Genomic DNA, 24,130 nt, shown 5'->3' with positions numbered 1-24,130 from the left:
CTCATTTATTTTATTTCACTTATTTTATTCACAAACATTTCACTAAATTACACTATTTTATCCCTCATTTTAATCATACGTTGTTTCCAATTTTCTAAAGTTATTTCTATTACTAATATAACAATACAATCTTATGTACCTTTACAGAATCCTTTTTTCAGTTAGATTTTCACCCATTATCTCTAAATAGATCCTGTTTCTCTATATCTTGCTCTGGTCCTTTGTAACTTCTTTTCCTTTCCTTCTTCCCTCTCTTCTTCCCTCTCCCCTTTTTACCCCCTGTCTCTCTACCTCTATTTCTCTCTTCTGTATTCCCCTTTTCTGTTGCTTTCCAGTATTATACTTATTTTTCGAATTATTTTTCTTTTCTTTGGTTGTTTTTTTAAGTCTTAAATTCTCCATTCTCTTTTCCCCCTTTCCTTTTTCTTCCCCACATAAAATTGCTTGTTCATTAAAGATGGCTTCTTCTTTGCCCCAGTCTTCTTGTTTTGCAGTCTTTTCTTGTTGTTTCTCATAGTTCCAAATCTCCATTTCTAAGAATTGAAAAACGAAGCCAAAAGAACCCTTCCCTTCTTGTGCATCTTCTTTGTACTTTTTAAGTTCCATTTTCAATTCATCCAGAAGTGGTGCCATTGTATAAATTTTTAAACAACCACCCGATTGATTTTAGTCATTCAAATATAATAACCAAGAATCCAAAGATCACCAAATAATCCAAATACATGCAAGCGGTTTCTTTTTTGCTCTTTTTTTCACTTTCTCTTCCTGGTGTTACTATTTAGTTGCAAAGTTTCGGTTAAAATGTATCTTTTAGAAGTCTTGTTGAAGTTTTACTGTATTCTTTTTAATTCCAGGCAGTCTCCTCCCTCTTCCAGATCCTGCCCTTATTCTTTTTCTCTCCCTTCCTGCTTATGAAAAAGAAAATTTTTAATGTCCAGAAATCTTAATTATCACTTTGGCATTTTGTTTTCTTTTCAGCTTAATTGCCTCTTGATGTCAAAGCGGATTTTTCTGATTTCTGATTTAAGTCTCTTAGTTGTCAGTATAGGGAAGGAGAGAGAAGGAAAAAAAAGCCAAACCTTTCCCTTTTCATTTTCCTTCTCTGCTTCCGACTCTTCTTTGGGAGTGATGTTATTTTTTGTAAGTTTAAATTCCGGGGTACTTTAGTTGTTGCTTTTACAATTTAACCCGGTCACCCAAAACTTTCACTTCTTATCTTCCTCCTGCACATTCTTTTCCAGTCGAGTTCTCCTTTGTGGTGGCCATTTCTGACCACTGCTACAACTGCCTTCAGGAAAGGGAGTAATGGCCAGCTGAAGAGGAGAGATGCAGCTCTCCTCCACCCTGCTGGTGGTCTCCCCCACTCTTCACCATCTTTCCGGGTGGCTTAGCCCTGAAACCAGCCGGCTCGGGGCGCTCCAGTGGCGAGCTGACAGAAACCGCGCACGATCACGGATTTCTGTCTGTCACCGAAGCCCTTCAAACCGGAAGTCCTGTCCTGTTGTAATTTCTAATAGTTATTAAACAAATAGTTCTAAGTCAAGGATTACCTGCAGGTCTAAAAATTATGATATTAAAGACAAAAGTAGTCATGCTTGATAGAGATAATGTCATAAATAATTGAAGCAATACGTAATAGTATATATATATATAATATTAGTTCAAGTAAGTGGTGGTGGCCTAGAAGTGAAGGCACTCATCTCCCACTCAGAAGGCTGAGTGTTCAATCCTAGGCAGCAGCAGAGGTTTCTTTACCAGGACATAAAGAGCTGCTGCAAACTCCACATAGGTGTCAGGAAGGGCATCTAGCCAGTAAACACTCAGCTCCATTCAGTCACCCTCACTCCACCCTGAATAAAGGGATTACAGGGTCATAAAAAGAAAATAGATTCATTACCTTATAAAATGTGCTTCTAATTTCTTTTGCCCTCTACTTTCTTTCTGCCTTTTGCATAATATGGTTTCCAAAGGAACGAACAGCATGATGGGTGTTGATGTAAATATGGGGTCTTTGTTGCCTTTTCTAATGGAGTATCAGCAGCTTTTCATTTTGGATTATTATAGGAGAGCCAGAATTCCGCTATACAGCTGGCATCCATGGCAACGAGGTGTTGGGTCGGGAGCTGCTGCTTATGCTGATGCAGTTTATATGCAAAGAGTTCAAGGATGGAAATCCACGCATCCGGAATCTGGTGACGGAAACCCGCATCCACCTTGTCCCGTCGCTCAATCCTGATGGCTATGAGATTGCCAGCCAAATGGTGAGTCTGACTCGGTAGACTGAGCTGAAGGAATCCAAAGACAGATGGAGGGAACCTCAAGCTGGAACAGCTGGGGCCAACAACAACAACAATTATACCAGTTTGCTAACTTTCTAAATTCATGCACACTAAGATCTGCTTTGGCTTTGCACTGCTGTTCCTTACTTTCTCCATTAGAAAAACAAAAAAGTTGGCTGGTTGAGCCATTTCAGAATTAGGTCTTCTGCCCAAGTTGAGCACAAAGCGTCCAAGCAATTTTCAGCCTTGCAAATTTGAAGTTAGTGTTTATATACAACTGCCATGTTAGTTTTATACACACCTTAACAGTTTCTAGAAAGCTTTTGGCATTGGTTTGTTCCCACAGGGAACAAACAAAAATAGGGAGGCCTACTTGTGATTGAGGCTGTCTCAAAAAGCAACAAAAAAACCAATAGAAATAAATGTAAGGCCTACCCATGAATATGATTATGCAAGCATGTCCTCTTTCCCCCACATTTTGTCCATGTCACATGAAGGAATTCACTGGAGGAAGCAATTATGTTTGGAAGAGTTAGCAGTAAAAGGAAACCAGGCTGCCAAAAAACATGGTGGCTGGATACCATCAAAACTGACACCAGCCAGAGCATAGAAAAACTCAAAGAAGTAGTGTAAGATTGAAAGATGTGGAGAGACCTGGCTCATACAATCACCAAGAGTCGGACACAATTGAATGGATAACATCATCACCATCCTCTTTCCAGGGCTCAGAATTAGGGAGTTGGGCTCTGGGACATTGGAATGAAGAAGGCTTTGATCTCTTTGAGAACTTCCCTGATCTCAACAGCATCCTCTGGGCTGCAGAAGAGAGAAAATGGGTACCACACAGAGTCCCCAACCACCACATGCCAATTCCTGATCACTACCTTGCAGAAGATGCTGCAGTAAGTACACAGACAGAAGAAGATGGGTGAACATCTGGTGCAGGAAAAACTAGCATGCTGGTGCAGGAAAAACCCACCAGCCCCTAAAATATGTATGTGAGGTTTTTAAAGCCAGAAATAATCCAGTTCAAGAAACGTATAGAGTCATGGGGCTGGAAGGGACTTCAGAGGTCTTCTAGTTCAAGGATCTCCAACCTTGGCAATTTTAAGACTTGTGGACTTCAATTCCCAGAATTCCTCAGCAAAGCTGGCTGAGGAATTCTGGGAGTTGAAGTCCACAAGTCATAAAGTTGCCAAGGTTGAAGACCCCTGTTCTAGTTCAACTACCTGCTCAAGGCAGGAGACCTTATACTATCCCAGTCAAATAATTGTCCAGTCCATTATTGAACCTCTCCAGTGATGGAACACCCACAACTCTGTGGGAAGCTATTCCATTGATTAATTGTTGTCCCTGTCATAAAAAAATTCTTCTTACTTCTAAGTTGGAACTCTCTTTAACAAGCTTCCATCAGTTAAAAAGAGTGACCCAACCTTTTTTGTTTCTTTCCATCTGCTTGGGCTGGATGATTTTAGAAAAGCTGAACAGGGCTTTAGTCTAGTTGTTGAAAAAGCTTTCTAGGAGAGATTGGTTCTGTGGTATTACTAAGAAAACTAAATTGATTTTTAAGTCACCAGGAGTTGAGATGGAAACTGAAGTAGAACTTTATATAGCTTCACTTTTAAAATGGGGGGAAAAAAGCAGCTTAATCATGGCTTACAAGAAAAAAAATACTTATTTTTCATTGGAATATTCTGGTGTGATCACATTCTTTCCAGCATCCATGACTTTACTTTGGAACCTTTTTCTCCCAGGTGGCAGTTGAGGTGAAGGCCATCCTAGCCTGGATGGAGAAGATCCCCTTTGTGCTTGGTGCCAACTTCCAAGGGGGAGAGAAACTCATTACCTATCCTTTTAACATGGCTCGGCCCATCAATGAGAATGAAGTAGGTCCGCCACCATCCCTGGAAGACTATGAAGAGGAAAACCCAGAAGTCAGAGAGACCCCAGACCATGCCATCTTCCGCTGGCTGGCGATTTCCTATGCATCGGCCCATCTCACAATGACGGAAACGTTTCGTGGAGGTTGTCAGGATCAAGATGTGACCAATGGAATGGGGATTGTCAATGGGGCCAAGTGGAAACCACAAGCGGGCAGTAAGTATGAAGCATGGAAGACAAGCAGAAGGAACCTCAACCATTTGATCTGTTAGGAGAAGTGCTGCTATTGATAAAACAGAGCTGCATGTGGATGTACACATTTCAAACAAGATTCTTTCAAGTTCTCCTGCCTCCTTTTTGCTTTCAACTCGTGTTTGTCCAATGCCTTTTTGGTCCTCTCCTGCTTGGTTCTGAATTTGCATAGAGCACATGAGAGGCATTCTATATTTTTTCATTACAATGTTGATCTTTTTGGTTCAAAGTATCCTCCCATTTTGTAGAACACAAAAAGGAACGGAGAATTAGCAAGCTGAAGAATTTAAAGGCATAAGGAAATTTCAGAATTGTAATCTTGTATATGTGTGCATGCATGCATGCGCAGTGGTGACACTAGGTTTAGATAGATTTCTGGATCAGTATGATCTCCAATAGAATATGAGATTAAATAGGATATATTTATTGTTTAAGCAGTTCTCTCGTGAAGTTTGGTTTCTCACCCTTTGAGGGTTTAAACATCAGTTGGGTTTTCTAAATTTCACTTCATCCTGACTTTGCAGTCTTTATACAACTTGTAGAAGCGAGTTTGTCAAGGGAATTAAAGTGGAGAGTGGAAGGTGATGTCCTTTTCCTGTTAACTCTTTCAGCCCTGAATGATTTCAGCTACCTACACTCCAACTGTCTGGAGCTCTCCATCTATCCTGGGTGTGACAAATTTCCCCATGAAAGTGAACTTCCACAGGAGTGGGAAAACAACAAGGAATCTCTGCTGACATTCATGGAGCAGGTGAGGTGCAGAATTGGTCCACAGAGTGGCAGTAAACAAACCTTTTCAGCTACGCAGGGCAGATATAGAAAAGTAGCACCTTGTGCTTAGAGTATCTCAATATACATCAGGTGCACCTGATAACCTGCTCAGTCAATAAGGATTAAGCCAATAATATACCTTTACTTCTACTTGCATGTAGAAGTAGGTGAGTGTCCTTCACCAAGTCATGAAGAGAACAACTTGGAACAACAACACAGCTGGCTAGCTGGATAGAGTAGATGGAAAACAGTTGTACTTTCTTTTGTTGTCTCCAAATAGTCATTTTAATGGAAAAGAGGGAAATGATTAATGCACATTTTAAAATTACATTTATAAGCCATCTTTTCTTTGGAGTTCAAGGTGGTGTCTCGAGCAGAGTCTCTACTTACTATCCCATCAATAAACCAATGAACTTATTATCTTGAGCTAAGTGACTGGCCCCAAGTCACTTAATAAACTGTTAGGCTGGACAGGTATTTAAATCTAAGTATCTCGACTTCGAGATCAGTGCCTAACCTGCTAAACTACATTGTTTTTATGTACTTCGCTGGAGCATTGAAAGCTTGGTTAGCTCTTCTGTCTCTGCTATTCAAGGACAGTAGAAATATTGGATGGTTGGACAGTGTTTACAGGGTTAGTTCCTGTACAGTCCTTCTCTGAGCACCCTCAAACATTTTGGTGGATGGAGATTACCAGAACATGCTTTTTTCCCATTGCGTACTATGCAAAATATCTAGTGCACTAACTTGGAATACATGCCAAGTATCCTATGAGCCATCTGAGTTCTTAGCAGGCACCTGTCTTTTCATAGTAGCTTAATGGACTTTTTGGAAGCCTGGAGATCTGAGGTAGATGACCACAGGAAAGGCAACATCTAAGCAATTTAAAATAAAAATGTAATTTTCCAATCTTAAAGGCTGTGTCTTACAGGTACATCGCGGTATTAAGGGCACAGTGACAGATCAACAAGGAGATCCTATTGCAAATGCATCCATTTCTGTGATGGGGATCAAACACGATGTGCAAACAGGTATGCCTAGAATAGTGAAGCCAAATATACAAGTCCTTTCGTCGAGCCTTCTTAGCACACAGATCTCCTTGATCTTTTTGCTTGCAAAGCATGTGCCCTTTTTCTTTTTTAATAAAGTTTTATTTGGGTTTTCACACATACAAAATACAAGTAAAACGTCTTTTTTGAAAATAGCATGGTCCCGGGTTGAACTTCTTTATACAGACACAAAACTCAATTTCATGCTCCTTTTTGTATTCTATTCCATATCTTATACTATTTTACATTTTCTATATAGTTTTTCCCCTCTTTTAATTTTCTCAATTTTATTTTGATTATCTCATCTCAATTCAAATCATTATACTTATACTTTTGTCTGTCCTGTTTCAATTTCATATTATCTTTTCTCATTAAACAAATTTTCTCCTGTAGTTACTAATTGGAGTATGACACCTTTATATCTTTTAATTACATCCATTCAACTCTTATTTAAACTTCAATATATATCTTAAGTTTATGACCTTCAATGTAATACATAATACATAACTTCCAATCGAATTCTGCTTGGTACATTCTTATAATACACACTATATTCTTTAAAAAAAAGATTGTAAATATATGTAATTATAAACCCTCATTCCATTCCAGTTCAGTTCTATCATTAATAATCATTAAAATCTTAACATCTTTAACACTTCTTTTCAATTAAATATCATACTTCCTTAAAAACACATATAATCTCCATAATTAATTTTTCCCTTATTTCTCTTCACATGTTTTATAAATCATTAAATATACCTTTAGTTACATTTACTTATTGACAAGCATTCCACTGAATTACGGTAGCTATTTTATCAGACATTTTAATCATACAGTTTCATATTTTCTAAAATTATTTGTTTCTAAGATAACCATACTATCTTATGTACCTTTGCAGAATCCCTTTTTCCATTAAGTTTTCACCCATTCTCTCTAAATAGGCCCTGTTTCTCTATATTTTGCTTCTGTCCTTTATAACTTCTTTTCCTTTCTTTCTTCCCTCTCATCTTCTCCCTCCCCTTTTTACCCCCTTGTCTCCCTAGTTCTAATTCTCTCTTCTGCATTTCCCTCTTCTGTTGCTTTCTGATTTTATACTTATTTTTCACTCTATTTTTTTTTTGGGGGGGGGGGAGTTGTTTTCCCAATCTTAAACTTTCCATTCTCTTTCCTCCCTTTCCTTTTTTCCCCCATCTAAGATTACTTGTTCATTAAAGATGGCTTCTTCTTTGTCGCAATCTTCTTGTTCTGCAGGCATTTCTTGTTGTTTCTCATAATTCCAAATCTCCATTTCTAAAAACTGAAATACGAAGCCAAAAGAACCTCTCCTTTCTTGTGCATCTTCTTTGTACTTTTTAAGTTCCATTTTCAGTTCTTCTAAAAGTGGAGCCATTTTAAACAGTTTTAAACAACCACCCGATTGATTTTAGTCATTCAAAACAATAACCAAGAATCCAGAAATCATCAAGTAATCCAGATAGTCCCGAGTTATATCTTCTTATTTCTTTTTTGACTTTCTCTTCCTGGGGTTTTTGTTGCGATATTTCAGTTAGAATGTATCTTTTAGAAGTCTTGTTGAGATTTTGCTGTAAGTTCTTTTTTAATTCCAGGCAGTCTCCTCCCTTCCAGATCCTACCCTTTTATTCTTTTTCTCTCCTTTCCTGTTTTCAAAAGCTTTTAATTATCCAGAAATCTTTATTATCCCTTTGACTTTTTATTTTCAACATTAAATGCCTATTGATGTCAAAGTGGATTTTTTCCCCAATTTCTTGCTTAAGTCTCTTAGTTGTCAGTATAGGAAAAGGAGAAAACCAAATATTTTCCCTTTTCTCTCTCCTTCGCACCTTAAAAATCTTCTTAGGGAACAATGTTATTGTTTTTTAATAGTTTCAATTCCAGGGTACCTTATTTGTTGCTTTTGCTGTTTGACCCGGTCAATCAAAACTTTCTCTTCTTATCTTCCTCCTGCACATTCTTTTCCGGTCGAGTTCTTCTTTGTGGTGGCCATTTCTGACCACCTTCGGGAAAGGGAGTAATGGCCAGCTGGAGAGGAGAGATGCAACTCTCCTCAACCCTGCTGGCAGTCTCCCCTCTCTTCACCACCTCTACAGGGTGGCTTAGCCCTGAAACCAGCCAGCTCGGGGCGCTCCAGCGGCAAGCACGGATCGAAGCCTCGCAGAGACGAGGTTTCGGTCTGTCGCTGAAGCTCAAACCGGAAGCCGCATGTGCCTTTTTTCATACACACAGAGTTGGAAGGGACCTTGGTCTTCTAGTTCAACCCCATCCTCAAGTAGGAGATCCTATACCATTTCAGACCAAAAGCCTCCAGTGATGGAGCATCCACAACTTTTGAAGGCAAGCCGTTCCTCTGGTTGTTTTCAGTGTTAGGAAATTTTCCTTAGTTCTAGTTTCTCTCCCTCTTTAATTTCCATCGTTTCTTGTCTTGTCTTCTTGTGCTTCGGGAAAATAGGTTGACTCTCCGCAACCCTTCAAATACTGGAACACATTTCCTTATTTGCAGTTTCAGCATCATGGCAACAGCACTTAGATTTATATACAGCTTCACGGTGCTTTTCAGCCCTAAGCATTTTACAGAGTCAGCATATTACCCCCAACAATCTGGGTCCTCATTTTACCGACTTCAGGATGGAAGGCTGGGTCAACGTTGGGTTGGGGAGACTCAAACTGCTGAACTGCTAGCAGTGGGCAGTCGGAATTAGCCTGTGATACTGCTTTCTAACCACTGTACCACCATGGCTCATCAGATGTTGCTCTCTTGTTTTCCAGCAAGTGGAGGCGATTACTGGCGCATCCTGAATCCTGGCGAATATCGTGTTACAGCCAAGGCCGAAGCCTACAATCCGAGTGTCAAAACCTGCAGCGTCTTTTATGACATCGGAGCCACCCAGTGCAACTTCATCTTGTCACGGTCCAACTGGAAACGCATCCGAGAGATCATAGCCATGAACGGCAACCACCCTCTTGGGAGGCCCATGCTGGGACGACCCATGACACCTAAGGAGCGCATGCGCTGGAGGATGAGGATGCGCCAAAGAGCTCGCCTGCGCCAGAAGATGCTTGAACGGCTGCGGAAAACCAGCACAAGCATTCCCACCACCATTCCTCCAAGTTCTGCATTTCCCTTCTGGTTCAGCAGCACCACGCTCCCACCATGGAGCCAAGAGCCTCCCATAGCAGAATCAGCCACTTCTTGGGATGCCGATGTCTACACGGAGACGGTGACAGAATGGGAAACCGTAACGGAGGAAATAACCGAGGCGGAGATGACTGGCACAGCCTTTCCCATGACCACAGCAGAGACGTACACAGTGAACTTTGGCGATTAGGATTAGTCTGTCAAATTTGTGAGGCCTGCAGGCCAGGAACGCTCTAAAGACATTCCTAAAGCCTACTCCGCCTCTTCTGGAGCAGGTAGTGATATCTATTCACTGTAGTATGTGGAGGCACATTCTCCTAGTTTTAGGACCCACCAGGAACCCCTTGCTTTAAGCAGGCTCCAAGAGCCGTCACATTTGCATCATTTATTTTTCAAACACACACAACTTTCGAACGAACAATTTTCTCTTTCTTCTTTGGATAAAAAGGCTCAGCTTTCTATATAGGGCTGGAACACTAAAGCCCTGCTGAATGGAAAGTTGAGGTGAACGAATTGTACATCTCAGACTGACTATAGAATAGGGAACAAGCTAAGAACATAATCTGGCTTAATCTTTATCGTTCTGGTATATTCACTTTTTTTTACTCCATTCTACTCTATGATGTTCTTTACAGCAGGGGTCCCCAGCACCACCACCCTAGTCCAAGGACCAGCACTGGTCCTCAGCATGCCAGCAACTGGGCAGCGCAAACAAGCAAAGCCCCATCCATAGGATGTAGGGAGCATGCAAAACCACGCCCCCTCCGGTCCATGGAAAACTTTCTCAATGAGACCAGTCCCTGTTGCCCAAAAGGTTGGGGGCAGCTGCTTTACTGTAATCTACAGTGTAGGATTCTTGCAATGTAGAGAGAGAAGCAGGCTAGGCCTTTATCCAGTGGCCCACAGCTGTTGCTTCCCCATGCTTCCCACTGAAATAATGGAGCCCATCAAGCACTGACACATATTTGGGACACAACCCAACCGTTTTATCCAAGTGCTCCCATGACTGTTTATTTGCAGTTTTAATACTTTTATGAAAGAGATGTGCTATATGAAAAATTCATATTTCTTTCGAGTTCTATTTAAGAAGTGAAAGAATTCTTAAAGCATTAGAATAAGAGCCATAACTAGAACCAAGCAAAAATTGATTAAGTTGAAAATTGATTGAGGGGAAAAATCTATTTTTGACTTCTCAATATGCCAATCAGGTTAAGTTTCCAAAGCATAAATGGCTTTCTTTCAGTTTTGCTCACTTGATTTGGCTTGAATTCCCATATACCCAGCATTCTGGGTATTTTCCAAAGTGAGGAGTTGATACAACCTAATTGTTTCCCAGTTACAAAGTCAGTATCACTTTGTTGTGGTCCTCCTAACATCAAGGAAAGCTGTTGCCTTGATTGCAACAGTCAAGGAGGAAGATTGTGATTTTCTAAGTTTGAAGCAGCTGCTGCCCAGGAAGCAGTCCAGGGTCGCCTTGAGCCTTTTTGTTTTTCCAACAGTTGTATTCATTGAATAAAATGAATTATACAAGAAATTCCCTTGTTTTTGGTCATGAAGATCAAACATATACAAACAAACCAGAATATTTTATTCTATTCCTATCTATCTGAACCAAAGGTCAAACTTTACAGTAAAATGCAGGAACAGGGAGGACTACCAAGTTCCAGAAAGAAGGAGACCTAAGTCCATGTCTCTCAGTCACCAGTCTCCATCACTGTCTCTTCTTCTTCATCATCACCAAAGGCCGAGAAAGTAACCGGCTGACAAGTGAGATCGCACAAATTGATCAAGCAAGCTGTCTGTGTTGAGCTGAAATCAGGAAGTGTCACCAGCAAGACTTTCTGTCCATCTTCTCCTGCAAAGGAGGAAGGAAGTAAAGTGAAGGCCACTATCAGAACTTTGGAAGGAACAAGCGAGGATGAGGAAAGGGTCAGTATTTTTCTCTTGTCCCCCTCTTCCCAAGTTGGGAAAAACATTTCTGATTGCTGTTGGTTTTTAAGAAAGCTTTTCTAATCTTTATCAGGGTTTGTATTAACATTTACCTCTCTCTCACCACTGACTTTTAGAGCCACCAAGGGAGACACCAGATTCAGCCGTGTTTGCAGTATGTACTCACATTGCCCATTCCTGCCCTACTACCATGGCAGAGAGTGTGCTTTGTACAGTTCCCAAGTTGAAGCCCTGCTCTCATCAGAAAGGATTAAGGATTAGGGGATGGTAAAGACATAAAATATTCTAGGAAACAACTTGCAATTCAGGGGATTGACATTTTTTTCTACCTAGGGCAGTTTTTATTTGACTTTCAGTAGACTTGGGGCAGGTGGTAGTGGGCTGGATGAACAAAGCTCTTGGTATAAGACAGATTCCAGGGCTGTAGAGGCTAATGTAGCTGTTGTGGGATCTGCTAACAAAAATATCTAATAAAAATAAGCCAACTTATAAAACTAGAACTGATGCAGATGCGAAAGGGTCTCGGTACTTACAAAAACATTGAACTATCTAACTTATTGGGACAGATTTATGACTTACATTGAATAACAGAAAACTATATAATCTTGCATCTGAATGTTCTGCTTGCAAATATTTCAAGCAACATTTCAAAAGCCTGGTTTAACTCACTTCCCAGACTGTTGGGCAAAATATTGTAGGCTCAAGTACACCTTGGTTACACAGGGGTGAGCTTTTTCAGCCAGTCATGTTATGCTGGCAACAACTACAAAGGCCACATCAAAACCTCTGCACAGAGGAATTGTGAGAAATTTCTATGGTATATTGAGAACATTCCATGATTTGGCAATGTCTGCCACCCTCCACCCCCTTTGTTTTGCATGGTTCAGGCTCCTTTCTGCAACAAACCCCATAAGAGACAGCAAACTCCATCATGGAGCAATCCACTTTACAGAAGCGGGGGGAACCAAAGAGCAGGTCTATATCCTGTGTCAATCCTAATATTTATATGAAGTTACTGATTTTAAAAGCAACTAAACAAGCAGTCCCGTCCCCCCAAAAAAACCTTTTCCCCCCAGAAAAACCACCAGAAAATTATTGGTTTCTCTTTGCCAACTCTGATTTAGCATGATGGGAGATCCAGCAAATATGTTCATTTAATCAACTGTGGTTAAATCATGTTATTTGCTGGGACAATGAAACTCAAGTGATGCATCCTGGGCTTCCCAACCTGCTTTTATTCTTTTCTATCTGGCAGTGGAACTTTGTCTTTTGCAGGACAGTGGCTTCCAATTTATTGCTTACACCCTTAGGGAAAAACCCCACCAAGTCTCAGCCAGGAAGAAGTCAAGCCTGTCTTGCAGAAGACGCAGCTGCCAATACTAGCTTACCTTTGACTTCCTTGGATTTGAAGGAGGGTGCATTGCCGCAGAAATAGATATGAGGGCAGTCACTGAAGATGAAAGGGTCTGTCTTGTAAAACGGGTAACAGCCTGAAAGACAAGGCAGATCAGGGACTTTAAATAAATGGCCCACCAGCAGTCAACCTTAAGGCAAAACATGTGATCTGCTCCTTGCATGGAATCAACATGATATGCCTCAGAAGATTGACAGTTCCAGGCAGGCTGTGACCTCCCTATAAAATAACAGATCATTTTAGGCTGATTTGGGTTTGGGCCAAAACCAAGGGAATTTGAAAGGGTAAGTGGGGTTCAGTTGGTGCACCTCACTCTGCTGCTCCTCCTTCTCTCCATGGTGTTTCTGCCCTATGATTTTTCTGGCACCTTCCTCCCTCCCCTCAGGTTGAATCCAAATGCAGCATATATGCATAGCCACTGGGCCTCATCCCCATCTTCCCTGTGCTTTCTTTCCTTCCACACCCACTCAAGAGATCTAGTCTTACTTTCCTGCCAAAGCATACATCCAGCCTTCCTTTTCCCTGCTCTCTCCCACAGAACAGTTCTATTGGAATACACAAGCTTCAGGTCGGGGCAGGGATTTAACACCTGCTCCAGTTCCATGCACTGACAAAGCACAGATGCTTTATCCTGTGCATAGAATGCTCTACCTACAATGTTCTACTGTACATCCCTAGGAGATATTGTTGAAAATGTAGGTACTGTATTCTCCATTTGCAACTCAAGTTTTATGCTTCTGCATTGAATTCTCACTGGCTTAGATACTATGGGCACTCTTTTATGATAGAGCAATCTCATATTTAATCATATATTTAAGATATATAACAGAAATTAAGACAAAGAGAAGGAAGCAGACACTGATCTTCTACTACAGGCAAACATCCCCTCCTCCTTTACCCCAAAATGCACGAGCTGCATATTTGAGAGGTCTTGCTAGCAACCAGACTTTAATCCCCCATAATACACCCTAGGTCAAACAAACTGAGAGTTGGTTTAGCTCATCTGCAAAGCTTAAAATAAGACAAACAAAACCCAGCAAAGGTATCTCTTAGTTATATTACCCAGAGTGTCTGGAGCTGTGGGGCTGAGATGCCCAATCCTTAAGGTCCATTCCAGAATTTCCAGATAATCAGACATGCTGCTGTACTTGAAAATATCACTTACGTTTTGGCCTGAAGTTCCCAGAAACCTACACAGAGAAAAATGGCAATTGTTCTATATTTGAATAAGAAGAAACTCTGGTGTACAATGTCAAGGAAGGGACTTTAATGCATTATATTTTTATTCTACGTATATTTTCAGAGTAACTCAGAGTAACATACAGGCAGGCCTCACTTAATGTTCAACCATTCAATGACTGCTAAAAGTTACAATAGTGCTGAAAAAAATGGTCTTGACAAACAGTCAATGGGGGAAGCTGGATTTGTTTAACAACCGCATGATTCATTTAACAACTTATTACAGTGATTTGCTGCACAACTGTGGCATAAAAGATTATAAAACCAGGCAAGACTCTCGTAAGAACCGACTTGCTTAGCGATGGAAATTCTGGTCCCACAACCATACAGAACAAAGATGCTGGTTTTTACCTGACTCCATCAATGTTTGCCTGGTATGGGTTGGTGACTAGCTGCAGGGTGGTGTATGCATTTGAGAGAGGAAACATGCAGCGATGCAGGGGCTGCTGAGGCAACGTGTAGTTGGTTGGATCAAACTCACCTGGCATCACATCGATAGGGATGGACATCTGTAAGGGGAGAGTGGGCAAGCCCTTAGGTCCAGGGGACACTGCTCACCATGGACAGAGGGAAGAACAGAACAGCTTCTTCACCCTTTCTTGACACAAAACTTACACAGAGCTGCAGCAGAATTTCATCCAGCATTTTTACAGCTTCCACACTGGCTGCTTGAGTCTTCTTGGTGAGGTATTTTGCCTGCATGACAAGGTACAAAAAAGAGTGAAGTATGAATTAAAAGGGAATGAAATAAATGCTGAATGAATACAAGAAAAGCTAAAGGATAATACTGAAGGGCTCTTCCCCATTTAATAAGGCAGAAATATCCCCTTTGTTAAATCTCTTTTTAACAAGGACTAGGGCTGTACTGATATTCAAGATTAACATCGAAGTTCAAAAGATGGAATGAAACACATACAAAGAAAGTGATAGCACAGTCTGGAATGGGTTGGTAGAGAGGCTCAAAACTTCCCAACTCAAAATAGGAGATAAACCAAAATGTTGTTGAATTGGTAAAGCATAAAAATCCCATTGGAGATTTCATGACTACAATAGGTTGGAATCCTGGCCTGAGCTATCCATTTGTTTTAATATTCTATAGTAATTTTCTTGAGAAATTTTCACAGGGATTGGTTGACTACTGTAAGATCATCAATGAGTTTGCTGTGATATTCCATCTGAAGGAACAGAACTAGACATCTTAGCTAGTTTGGTCTAGTGGTGAAGACACTAGGCTAGAAACCAGGAGACTGTGAGTTCTAATTCCTCCTTAGGCATGAAAGCCAGCTGGATGGGCCAATCACTAGGAGATTGAGTTCTAGTCCCGCCTTAGCCACGAAAGCTGGCTGGGTGATTTTGGGGCCAATCACTCTCAGCCCAACAGAGGATGGTTATTGTGGGGAAAATAGGAGGGAGTATTAGCAACTGTCACCACCTTGTTCACACTACAATAATGATATGATAAAAATAAACCTAATAAATAAATGCATCCTCTTTGGAATGGAGAGTGAAAGAAAGACACAACATAAATGCAATGCACACTAATAGTGTGGCTCACATTTCTGACACCTTCACCTTGTTCATGCTGTCTCTGCTCTGGGTATTCTGGCTAAGCAAGTTGCCTGCCAGTATGACCCGAGAAATTAGGGCCGCGCTGGATTGCTCCCCCTCTGCGCCCAGCTGTCCTGTCACCATGTCCACCAGAAGCTGCATGCCCAGGAGACTGTCTCCACTCTTGCCACCAAGGCCCAGGCCTGACACCAGCAAGACAAATCTGCAAGGTGAAATACAAGCCACAGCGGTCAGAACACAGAGTGGCCTTTGTATTTGGGAAATGGCTTATGTCGGGACACTTAACAAAGAAACTTCTAAGGAAAGAAGGGAAGCCGGCCCATCACTAGGATCTCTCGGCCACAAAGATGGTCCCTGTAAATGAGCATCCAGCAGCCATGAGGGTGAAGGGATGCCATGCTGCCACCAGAGAACAATTTTAGGTTCATTTATCCTAAGGGATTGTTGTTTTTAAAGAAAAAGGACAATATGTGCATTACCCTTAGTCAAGGTTTCGTGCATCTATTTTACTTTCTTTGCCCAAAAGGGTGCATGGTGTTTTGTCAGTTTGCTGTTAAGTTTCAGTGATGCCATCGTAGCTACTCCAAGGTCCATACCACCAAAGGAAGACGGGGAACTTATAGCGTGGCCGACACATATAATTATTGATTGATCCACCATTAAGGAGAGAACTCTGAGGAATCGTATCTCTGCAGATGGCCACTTACAAGAACAAACCTGGGAGCCTGTTCCTTGTTCCAGTTCTAGACTGGCAATTGGTGGAAAAAGTACAGGTAGTCCTTGATTTACAACAGTTCACTTAGTGCCGTTCAAAGTTACAATGGCATTGAAAAAAGTAACTAATGACCATTTTTCAGTTACAATCCCCATGAATCATGAGATCAAAATTCAGATACTTGGCAACTGGTTCACACTTATGGCCGTTGCTGTGTCCCTGGGTCACGTGATCCCCTTTTGCAACCCTTTGACTCACAAAGTCAATGGGGAAGCCAGGTTCACTTAACAACCAAGTTATAAACTGATCAATTTTAGTGATTCACTTAACAACTGTGGCAAGAAAGGTCATAAAATGGGCCAAAAGTCACTTAACAAATATCTCACCGAACAACAGAAATTTTGGGCTCAATTGTGGTCATAAGTTGAGGACTACCTGTATTCTGAGTGACAGAGAGCCCTGGACTGCTTCAGCAGAGGTTGTTATGGGACAAGGTTATAGGGGGCCTCACTTGTCTGTGCTGGGCCCCATCATAGGCAGCTGGGTTGGCATATCTGCAAAGCAGTGATCTTCCACAAGGAATCTGCCATCGTCCTTCTCTGTACCATAGACGGCAAGGATGGTCCCTGAAACAGCAGAAAGGGACAGATGTGAGTAATCGAATGGAACATTTGCCTCCACAAAAGCCAGGCATTCAAAAGATGTCAAGGGCAAGAAGCTCAAAACAGGGTCATCAGCCCACCTGTCACCAGCTTGTCAATAGGTATCTCTCCCTCAAGTTTGATCCTCTGCAGCTCATCCTCCAGGATCAGTTCATCTGACTCGTGAATGTATTTGAGGCGGGGAGGATGGGGAGGCAGGTTGTGCTGTGAAGATGAACAGAGTCTTGCTGTGAGGAAGAAGAAAATGCGCACCAGCTTTGATGCTGAGCTTCTGATACACTTGGCAGGAGCTAAAGCACAGATTTTAAGCTGCTTAACTTTAAATCACTTCTTGGCCTAAGAGGCTCACAAAAAAATTGCTACGGTGAACACAAACAATTTAGCATAGTGCAAACTGATGAAGTTTCTTCCAGTCGCTCTCCTGCACCTCCCCCCCCCCCGCAAATGGTCTCCATCCCTCCATCTAACCTTTAACTCCCACCCCCCTCCAATAAGGGGTGCATTTCCAAATGAAATACTGGGGTGTAGTCAAAAGAATGCCTGCAATTCTAGACTACGGTTTTTTTTTGTCAATGTTCTGTTCCAACTTTTCTTCAATTCAAGAATCAGATAAGGAAGGCAGACTGGCTGACACCAGGAGAGCACCAATGTATGGATACAGTTGCTTATCAAGCTTTTCTGAGAACACTGAAATCATCCTCCCCTGGTTAAGTCAGCAGCTGCTGCATTGTAGAAGCTGAACATATGGCTCCTAGGAGCTCAGATGACCACCAGATACATTTTGAACCTTTAACACAGGTGTTTAAAAGTCTAGGAACAAAATACTTGGATGGGATACAACATACTCATTTCTCATTGCTTTACATTTAGGGAGCATCAAGACCTATTCTGGAAAGCTGCTTAAGCACTGAATTATCCTATGGCCATCAGTGATTTTTTTTATAGTTTTCAAATTGATAGTTTGAGTTTTAGTACTGCTGTGGCTTGTAAGATACTTTTTTAATACCCTCTTATTCTAGAAGTAGTCGTCAACTTACAACAGTTCATTTAGTGACCATTCAAAATTAAACAGCAGAGAAAAAAGTGACTTATAAGGGTTTTTCACACTTATGACCATTGCAGCATCCCCATGGTCACATGATTTACATTTGGATGCTATTTATGACAGTTGCAGTGTCCTGGGGTGATGAGATCATTTTTTGTGATCTTGGACAAGCAAAGTCAATGGGAAAACCAGATTCACTTCACAACTGTGGCAAGAAAGGTCGTAAAATGCAAAATTCACATAACAAATGTCTCATTTAGCAACAAAAATTTTGGACTCAGTTGTGGTCATAAATCGAGGATTACCTATACTACCTTCAGAAATGCCCGCTAATATTTTTTAGGAATCATCACATATTCTATTGCTCTCCCATGGTAAGCAGAGCAGAGGCTTCTCTACCACTGTCACTAGTGGTTTACAGCAAATAAAATTGTTTTATGTTGGCGGCATTTTAAGAAAAAAATACTGCAGTCCGTAAATAGATAACTAAGTAACTTCAGACTGCAGAGTTAAAGCGAAGATTGAAGAACCACATGTTCAATAAACAGGAAAGTCAAGTTTCCACTGTGCATTTAACTCAAAAAGTCCTGGCAGAAGGCTTTTCCTCCACAGGAAAAACTTGGCATTTGTTGGCAAAAACAACCTACCCCCTGATCCCACAATTTTTCTCCAACATCCCATGCACAGACAGACAATTGGAAATGGCTGAATCCTCCCACATTTTTATCATTAGACTCTTAACATTCTGAAATAATACTTTTGAAATCATCAACAGCCCTGTGGATTTATGATATTTTCAGTCATTGACTACACAGCAATGAATCAACCACAAAAAACAGATGAGGCAAAATAATCTTAGAATAAATAGCACTGATTTCCCAATCTGTTCTGACTAATGGATCAACAGTAATTCCTAAGATGTTTCTATTTTGTTTGTTGGCACTCAGGAAAACAGCAAGTGGGTTTTATTAAACAAACCAACAAAATGATGTTATTCATCTAATCAATAGCTTTTAAAGCCAATTTTTGGTGGTAAATTTCCAACACGTTTGCCATTAAGTCATGTCTGAATGTCTTACTGGGACAATTTTAATATTACTCATAAATTGTCTTTCCAAAATAAGCTAAATGTTAAGCCAACTGTGCAAGAGAGCAGTTTTTTAAAACAGTAAGTCTGTTTTACAGACAATAAGTCCTTCCAGACAGAAAATTTCTATTTTTGCTCACAAATCTGAGCAGTTATTATGCAAGAGGAATTTGTTCAGGGAATGTTTTCTTAACCCCAGCATTATACAAGGCACTAGGACTGTGAGTCCAGAAAGGTCATTGCAAAACTTGAAAGGGTCTGAAAATCAGTTGCAGACTCTTTAGATGCAGAAGATATCTGAGCCTGCCTTTGACACCTCCCATGCTTCTTGAATGAAACCTGTAAGGTTCTTTTCTCATACCTCTTCACTGATTTCCCGTAATATGGAAGGCTGAAGCTGCATGCACTTGAAGAGTGTTCCCACCACACAACACTTTTCTGAGATCTGCAACTCGCATAGCTTTTTCACTGTAATGTTGCTCCCTTTAGGAAAAGTAGACAATGGATTAAATATGAGAAAATGTTAAGAGCCTATGATGTGGAATTAATTTACTTCAACACAGTGACTAAATTAGCAAAATACTGTGGACATAATATATTTAGATTTCAGCAAGGCATTCGACAAAGTAGACCACAACCTACTTCTTAGTAAGCTAGAAAAAAGTGGAATAGATAGCACCACCACTAGATGGGCTCGCAACTGGTTGGCAAACCATACTCAATGAGTAGTCCTTAATGGGTCTAAGTCTACATGGAGGGAAGTAAGCAGTGGGGTGCCACAAGGTTCCATCTTAGGCCCAGTACTCTTCAATATCTTCATTAACAACTTAGATGAGGGAATAGAAGGGGTATTTACCAAATTTGCAGATGATACTAAGCTGGCAGGAATAGCTAACACCCAAGAAGATAGGCTCAAGATCCAGATGGATCTTGACAGACTAGAATACTGGGCTGTATCTAACAAAATGAAATTCAGTGTGGTGAAAAGTAAAGTCCTACACTTAGGCAAGAAAAAACAAAAGTATAGACTGGGTGAAACCAGGCTCAATAGCAGTAACTTGTGAGAGGGATCTTGGAGTCTTAGTGGACAACCAGCTAAACATGAGCCAGCAGTGTGCAGCTGCTGCCAAACAAGCTAATGCAATCCTAAGTTGTATTAACAGAGGGATCAAGATCAAGAGAAGTACTAATATCATTCTATAAAGCCTTAGTAAGACCACACCTAGAGTACTGCATCCAGTTTTGTTCATCACATTATAAAAAAGATGTTGAGACTCTAGAAAAAGTACAGAGAAGAGCAACCAGGATGATTAGGGGACTGGAGGCTAAAACATACAATGAACAGTTGCAGGAACTGGGCTTGGCTAGTCCAGAGAAGGACCAGGGGAGACATGATAGTAGTTCCAATATTTGAGGGGCTGCCACAGGAAGGAAGGGGTCAAACTATTTTCTAAAGTGCCTGTAGGCCAGACAAGGAATAATGGATGGAAACTGAGCAAACAGAGATTTAACATGGAAATAAGGAGAAACTTTCTGACAGTGAGAACAATCAACCCATGGAACAGTTTGCCCTTGGAAGTTGTGGGGACCATCACTTGAGACTTTCAAGAAGAGATTGGACTGCCATTTGTCAGAAATGGTTTAGGGTCTCCCGCTTGGGCAGGGGGGACTAGATGACCTACAAGGTCCCTTCTAACTCTGATTATCTGTTATCTGTTAATTAGAAGGGTTACTTCTGGTCAACCAGCTTGAAAGTCCAACATCTGTCTAGTTTCTGGGCTCACAATGTAAGATTTTATGTATTATTTTTTTGGGGGGGGGGAGGATGTTCAATAGAAGTTCCAAACCAGCATATTATAAAAGTAAGCACATATCAAGATTTTAAAAAAATACTGCGATACTACGTACGTCATCAATGTCCTGCAGTATCCACAAAACAAGACTTCATTAGGATGATAAGCTCACCCCATTTATGCCGGGCTCTGTCCACCAGTAACGGTCTCATCTGGATAAGGCGTGTAGCATAGATGTGAGCGTATTGCCGACTGAAAGTTCGCTCCCCAAGCCTGAAATTCTGGGAGCAGTTGGTATATGTTGAGATGGGCACGCGGGCAAAGGTGGAAGTCACTGCAGACGGGGATGTCAAGAGGCCCTGTGCAGACTGGATACCCTGCTCTGAGAACATTGTGTTCAAGAATTAAGCAGCTACGTAGACGATTTCTGTTGGAGACGAAGAAATTAGGTGAGTAATCAGGGAAGTACTCTACAGAGCTTGAAATCAGGAATCTGGTAGCACCTTTTCTGACATAGCATGTTTTTCTTAAGAAGCATACTTTCATGAGATGTAGCTTACTTCACCAGCTGCCACTTTTTGTATCTCAAAAAGTAGCTGAAACTCACAAGAACGTAAACCTTTAAGAACATGTTTATTTATTTGCTTGTTGATTGACTTCTATAATCACCCATCTCAGTAAATGACTCTGTTAGGTGGAAGACGTATTTGAAGTTGTTGTTTTCTGAGCTTGTTTTTTGTAGATATTTTATTACCCGAACTAGGTAACATCATCCATGCTAAACGTCTATGGAGATTCTCAGTCATCCAGATCATAGTTGTCCCAAAGGTGCTTTTTCAAGAGGCAACTGGACTTTCTATTTCTTTGAAGACATTTCGCTTCTCATCCAAGAAGTGAAACGTCTTCAAAGAAAAACAAGGAAGTCCAGTTGCCTCCTGAAAAAGCACCTTTTGGGGCATCTTCAGTGCTACTAAGGAAGTGGGATTTCCTCTCAAGTTTATATTCTAGTGGCTTGCCCTGTCAGTGTTGGTGGGGGTGATCTTGGGGGTCTTTTGGCTTGTTTACTGTTAGCTTTTTAGGCAGTTCCTTGATTGGATTGCTATTTACCGGTACTTCTTGACTGTTGGTCTGATGTTAATTTTGGCAGCCATTTATCACATTGACTCCTGCCCTGAGCTGGGGCTGACTCAAGAGCCCCTTTAAATTTCAGGATCTGAGATTGGTGATGTAAAAGCTACTGCTTGTGAAGCATCCTTTCATATAGTATTATGCAATACCAGCTATACCTGTGCTTTGCTAAGAAACTATGTGATCGGGCTTAGTTTTTTGGAAGAATAAGGGGGAAAAGTTGTGCCTCTGCCTACCAGCATCCATCGGTATTCATCTGGCTAGCGTCTTGTCAGTGTGTGAGAGTTGAGGGCTGTTTGGAAACTGAAACAGTATTTGCTGTGTGAGCAAGGAGACAGCAAGAAGCCTAGGCGTGTCTTAGCTCAACTGTTTTTACTAAAACTGCTTGCAGCTGTGAAAGTAAAACTGAAACTCTCCTCTGCTTGTGTTTTGCATTTGGAAGAGATTTCTTTTCAGGTGGGGTGGGGGAGTAGAACTCCTTAGCATCAGAGCATGTTAATAAAAATAAAGGAAATACTAACGTTCTGATGGTCATTTTGAAAAATCCTTTCTTAGTGAGCACCTAGAAGCCACGAGGAACATAAGTGCCAGATTTCAAGTTTGTAGGCTTTACGGTTCTGGAGATTTTGTGATGATGCATGAGGGTATTTCGCATATATATATATATATATATATATATATATATATATATATATATATATATATATATATATATATATATACACATACATACACACACACACACACTTCTTTTCAGAGAAGCAAGAGCCAAAGACAGAGGCCTGATGATGATGAATGAGACTTCATCGAAACGTTGCCTAGACACTTTGAATCTTACGCGGGAGAAAACCCGAACAACCAAAGATCCACATACAAATACCCGCGAGAACCTCAGAAAACATATATATATATATACATACATACATACATACATACACACACATATATATACATAAAAAGAAAGATTAGAAATGCCAGTTACCTTCTGTTCCCTGCATGCCAGTACTTTGCAAGGAGGGAGCAAGAGTCCATTGGAATTGGGGGGTTGATACATTCAAAAAATAGCAGCAACAAGAAGAGGCAGAACCCATGCAAACCTACCACGCCACGCCCAAGTCCCAAGTCTTCCCTTGTTCCGCCTGCCGGGCTCAGCTCTTCCTTTCAAGGCTCCCGATCGCCGTTGGAGCGCCTTTGCCTTCCCTCACCCCAAGGCTTCACCTGCCGTACAAATTCACGCCGTCTTCCCGCCCCCTCCGCTTCAAGAGCTGACCCGGAGGAAAAGAAAATCTCCCCCGTCAAAGCCAGCCAACTGTCAGCGGCTCCTTCGCGCCGATCTAGCCCTCAGAAACCTGGGAGGACCGCGCGCGGAGGAAAAGCGCGCCAAACCCAAAGGCAGATCCCAGGCTGAGACTGAGAAACGCCGACGGGAAGTGACGTAGAGGCGCCGCGCGGTCTTTCCTCCTTCCATAGAATCACACCATGGACTCACATGTAGAGCGATATCGCCTTGAACTGATGTTTCCGGGTCGGTTTTTTGAGGGGGAGGGGAGGGCTTTTCCTATGACACCGCCCCGCAGGAGGGCGTTTTAGAACGGCTGGCTCTGCGGCACGCGGGACGGGGCGGGGGTCAACAACGCATGCGCTGAATCCATTTTAGGGTGTGCTGCGTGGATTCATGCGAGGTTTTTCTTCTCCTTAAATGCGCAGAAAAACCGTATCCTTAAAACCCTTTAGATTAGAACCCCAACACAGACTGACTTCGGAAGCACTGGATATTTACTCTTTCTATAAAAAGTAAAGGGGAGAAACTTCAGTGAAAGCCTGGAAGATAAATACTAAGTTACTCTAAGGGTCACTCCAGCCATGCTGGACATAAGGATGGTGGCTAGATAGAACAGCAATTTTAAAGATCAAGAGTGTATTTCATTTAACCCGGAAATTAGTATTTTAGATTAGAACATTGGAAGACAGGATAATACACTGTTTTAGAAGAAATCTATGCTTACAGTTGTAGGTTGTTCAAAAAACCTACAAAAACAGCTGCATTTCGGTGCCCCAATACCCTTTGGTGGTTCTACAATAATTCAACTAGGAAATGAGGAAGGAAGGAAGGCAGGACCTGTACAACATGGCTTTTTAAAA

The 24,130-nt window shown here is 41.3% G+C and overlaps 2 protein-coding genes across 4 annotated transcripts in view; one reads left to right on the top strand and one right to left on the bottom strand.

Moving 5' to 3' along the window:
- AEBP1 (AE binding protein 1) overlaps positions 1-10,920 on the top strand; it is a 34,460-nt gene extending 23,540 nt beyond the window's left edge. For both annotated transcript variants that reach the window (XM_026718079.2, XM_026718078.2), the window contains exons 17-22: positions 2,065-2,261; positions 3,002-3,181; positions 4,034-4,376; positions 5,024-5,163; positions 6,115-6,214; positions 9,017-10,920. In XM_026718079.2, the coding sequence (XP_026573864.1) occupies positions 2,065-2,261; positions 3,002-3,181; positions 4,034-4,376; positions 5,024-5,163; positions 6,115-6,214; positions 9,017-9,576 (1,520 nt within the window). In that variant the 3' untranslated portion in view covers positions 9,577-10,920. The remainder of the gene's footprint in view (positions 1-2,064; positions 2,262-3,001; positions 3,182-4,033; positions 4,377-5,023; positions 5,164-6,114; positions 6,215-9,016) is intronic.
- A 33-nt stretch (positions 10,921-10,953) lies between these two features.
- Positions 10,954-23,502, bottom strand: POLD2 (DNA polymerase delta 2, accessory subunit). 2 transcript variants are annotated; one of them, XM_026718080.2, is made up of 11 exons: positions 23,090-23,502; positions 21,033-21,287; positions 19,429-19,550; positions 17,016-17,139; positions 16,785-16,899; positions 15,562-15,760; positions 14,605-14,685; positions 14,341-14,498; positions 13,813-13,940; positions 12,725-12,826; positions 10,954-11,241 (listed from the first exon to the last, which is right to left on the bottom strand). In XM_026718080.2, the coding sequence occupies exons 2-11, from the start codon at positions 21,250-21,252 to the stop codon at positions 11,081-11,083; spliced, it is 1,410 nt and encodes a 469-aa protein (XP_026573865.1). In that variant the 5' UTR covers positions 21,253-21,287; positions 23,090-23,502; the 3' UTR covers positions 10,954-11,080. The 2 variants fall into 2 exon arrangements, with proteins under 2 accessions (XP_026573865.1, XP_087795103.1); XM_087938977.1 differs by having other exon boundaries at positions 22,971-23,400.
- Positions 23,503-24,130: the final 628 nt, after the last annotated feature.

Source organism: Pseudonaja textilis, chromosome 9 (assembly GCF_049901715.1).
Source record: "Pseudonaja textilis isolate UNSWEBS1 chromosome 9, rPseTex1.2, whole genome shotgun sequence".
NCBI classification, from domain to species: domain Eukaryota; kingdom Metazoa; phylum Chordata; class Lepidosauria; order Squamata; family Elapidae; genus Pseudonaja; species Pseudonaja textilis.
The sequence above is the reverse complement of the archived record's forward strand: the minus strand, read 5'-3'. Positions and strand labels throughout refer to the sequence as shown.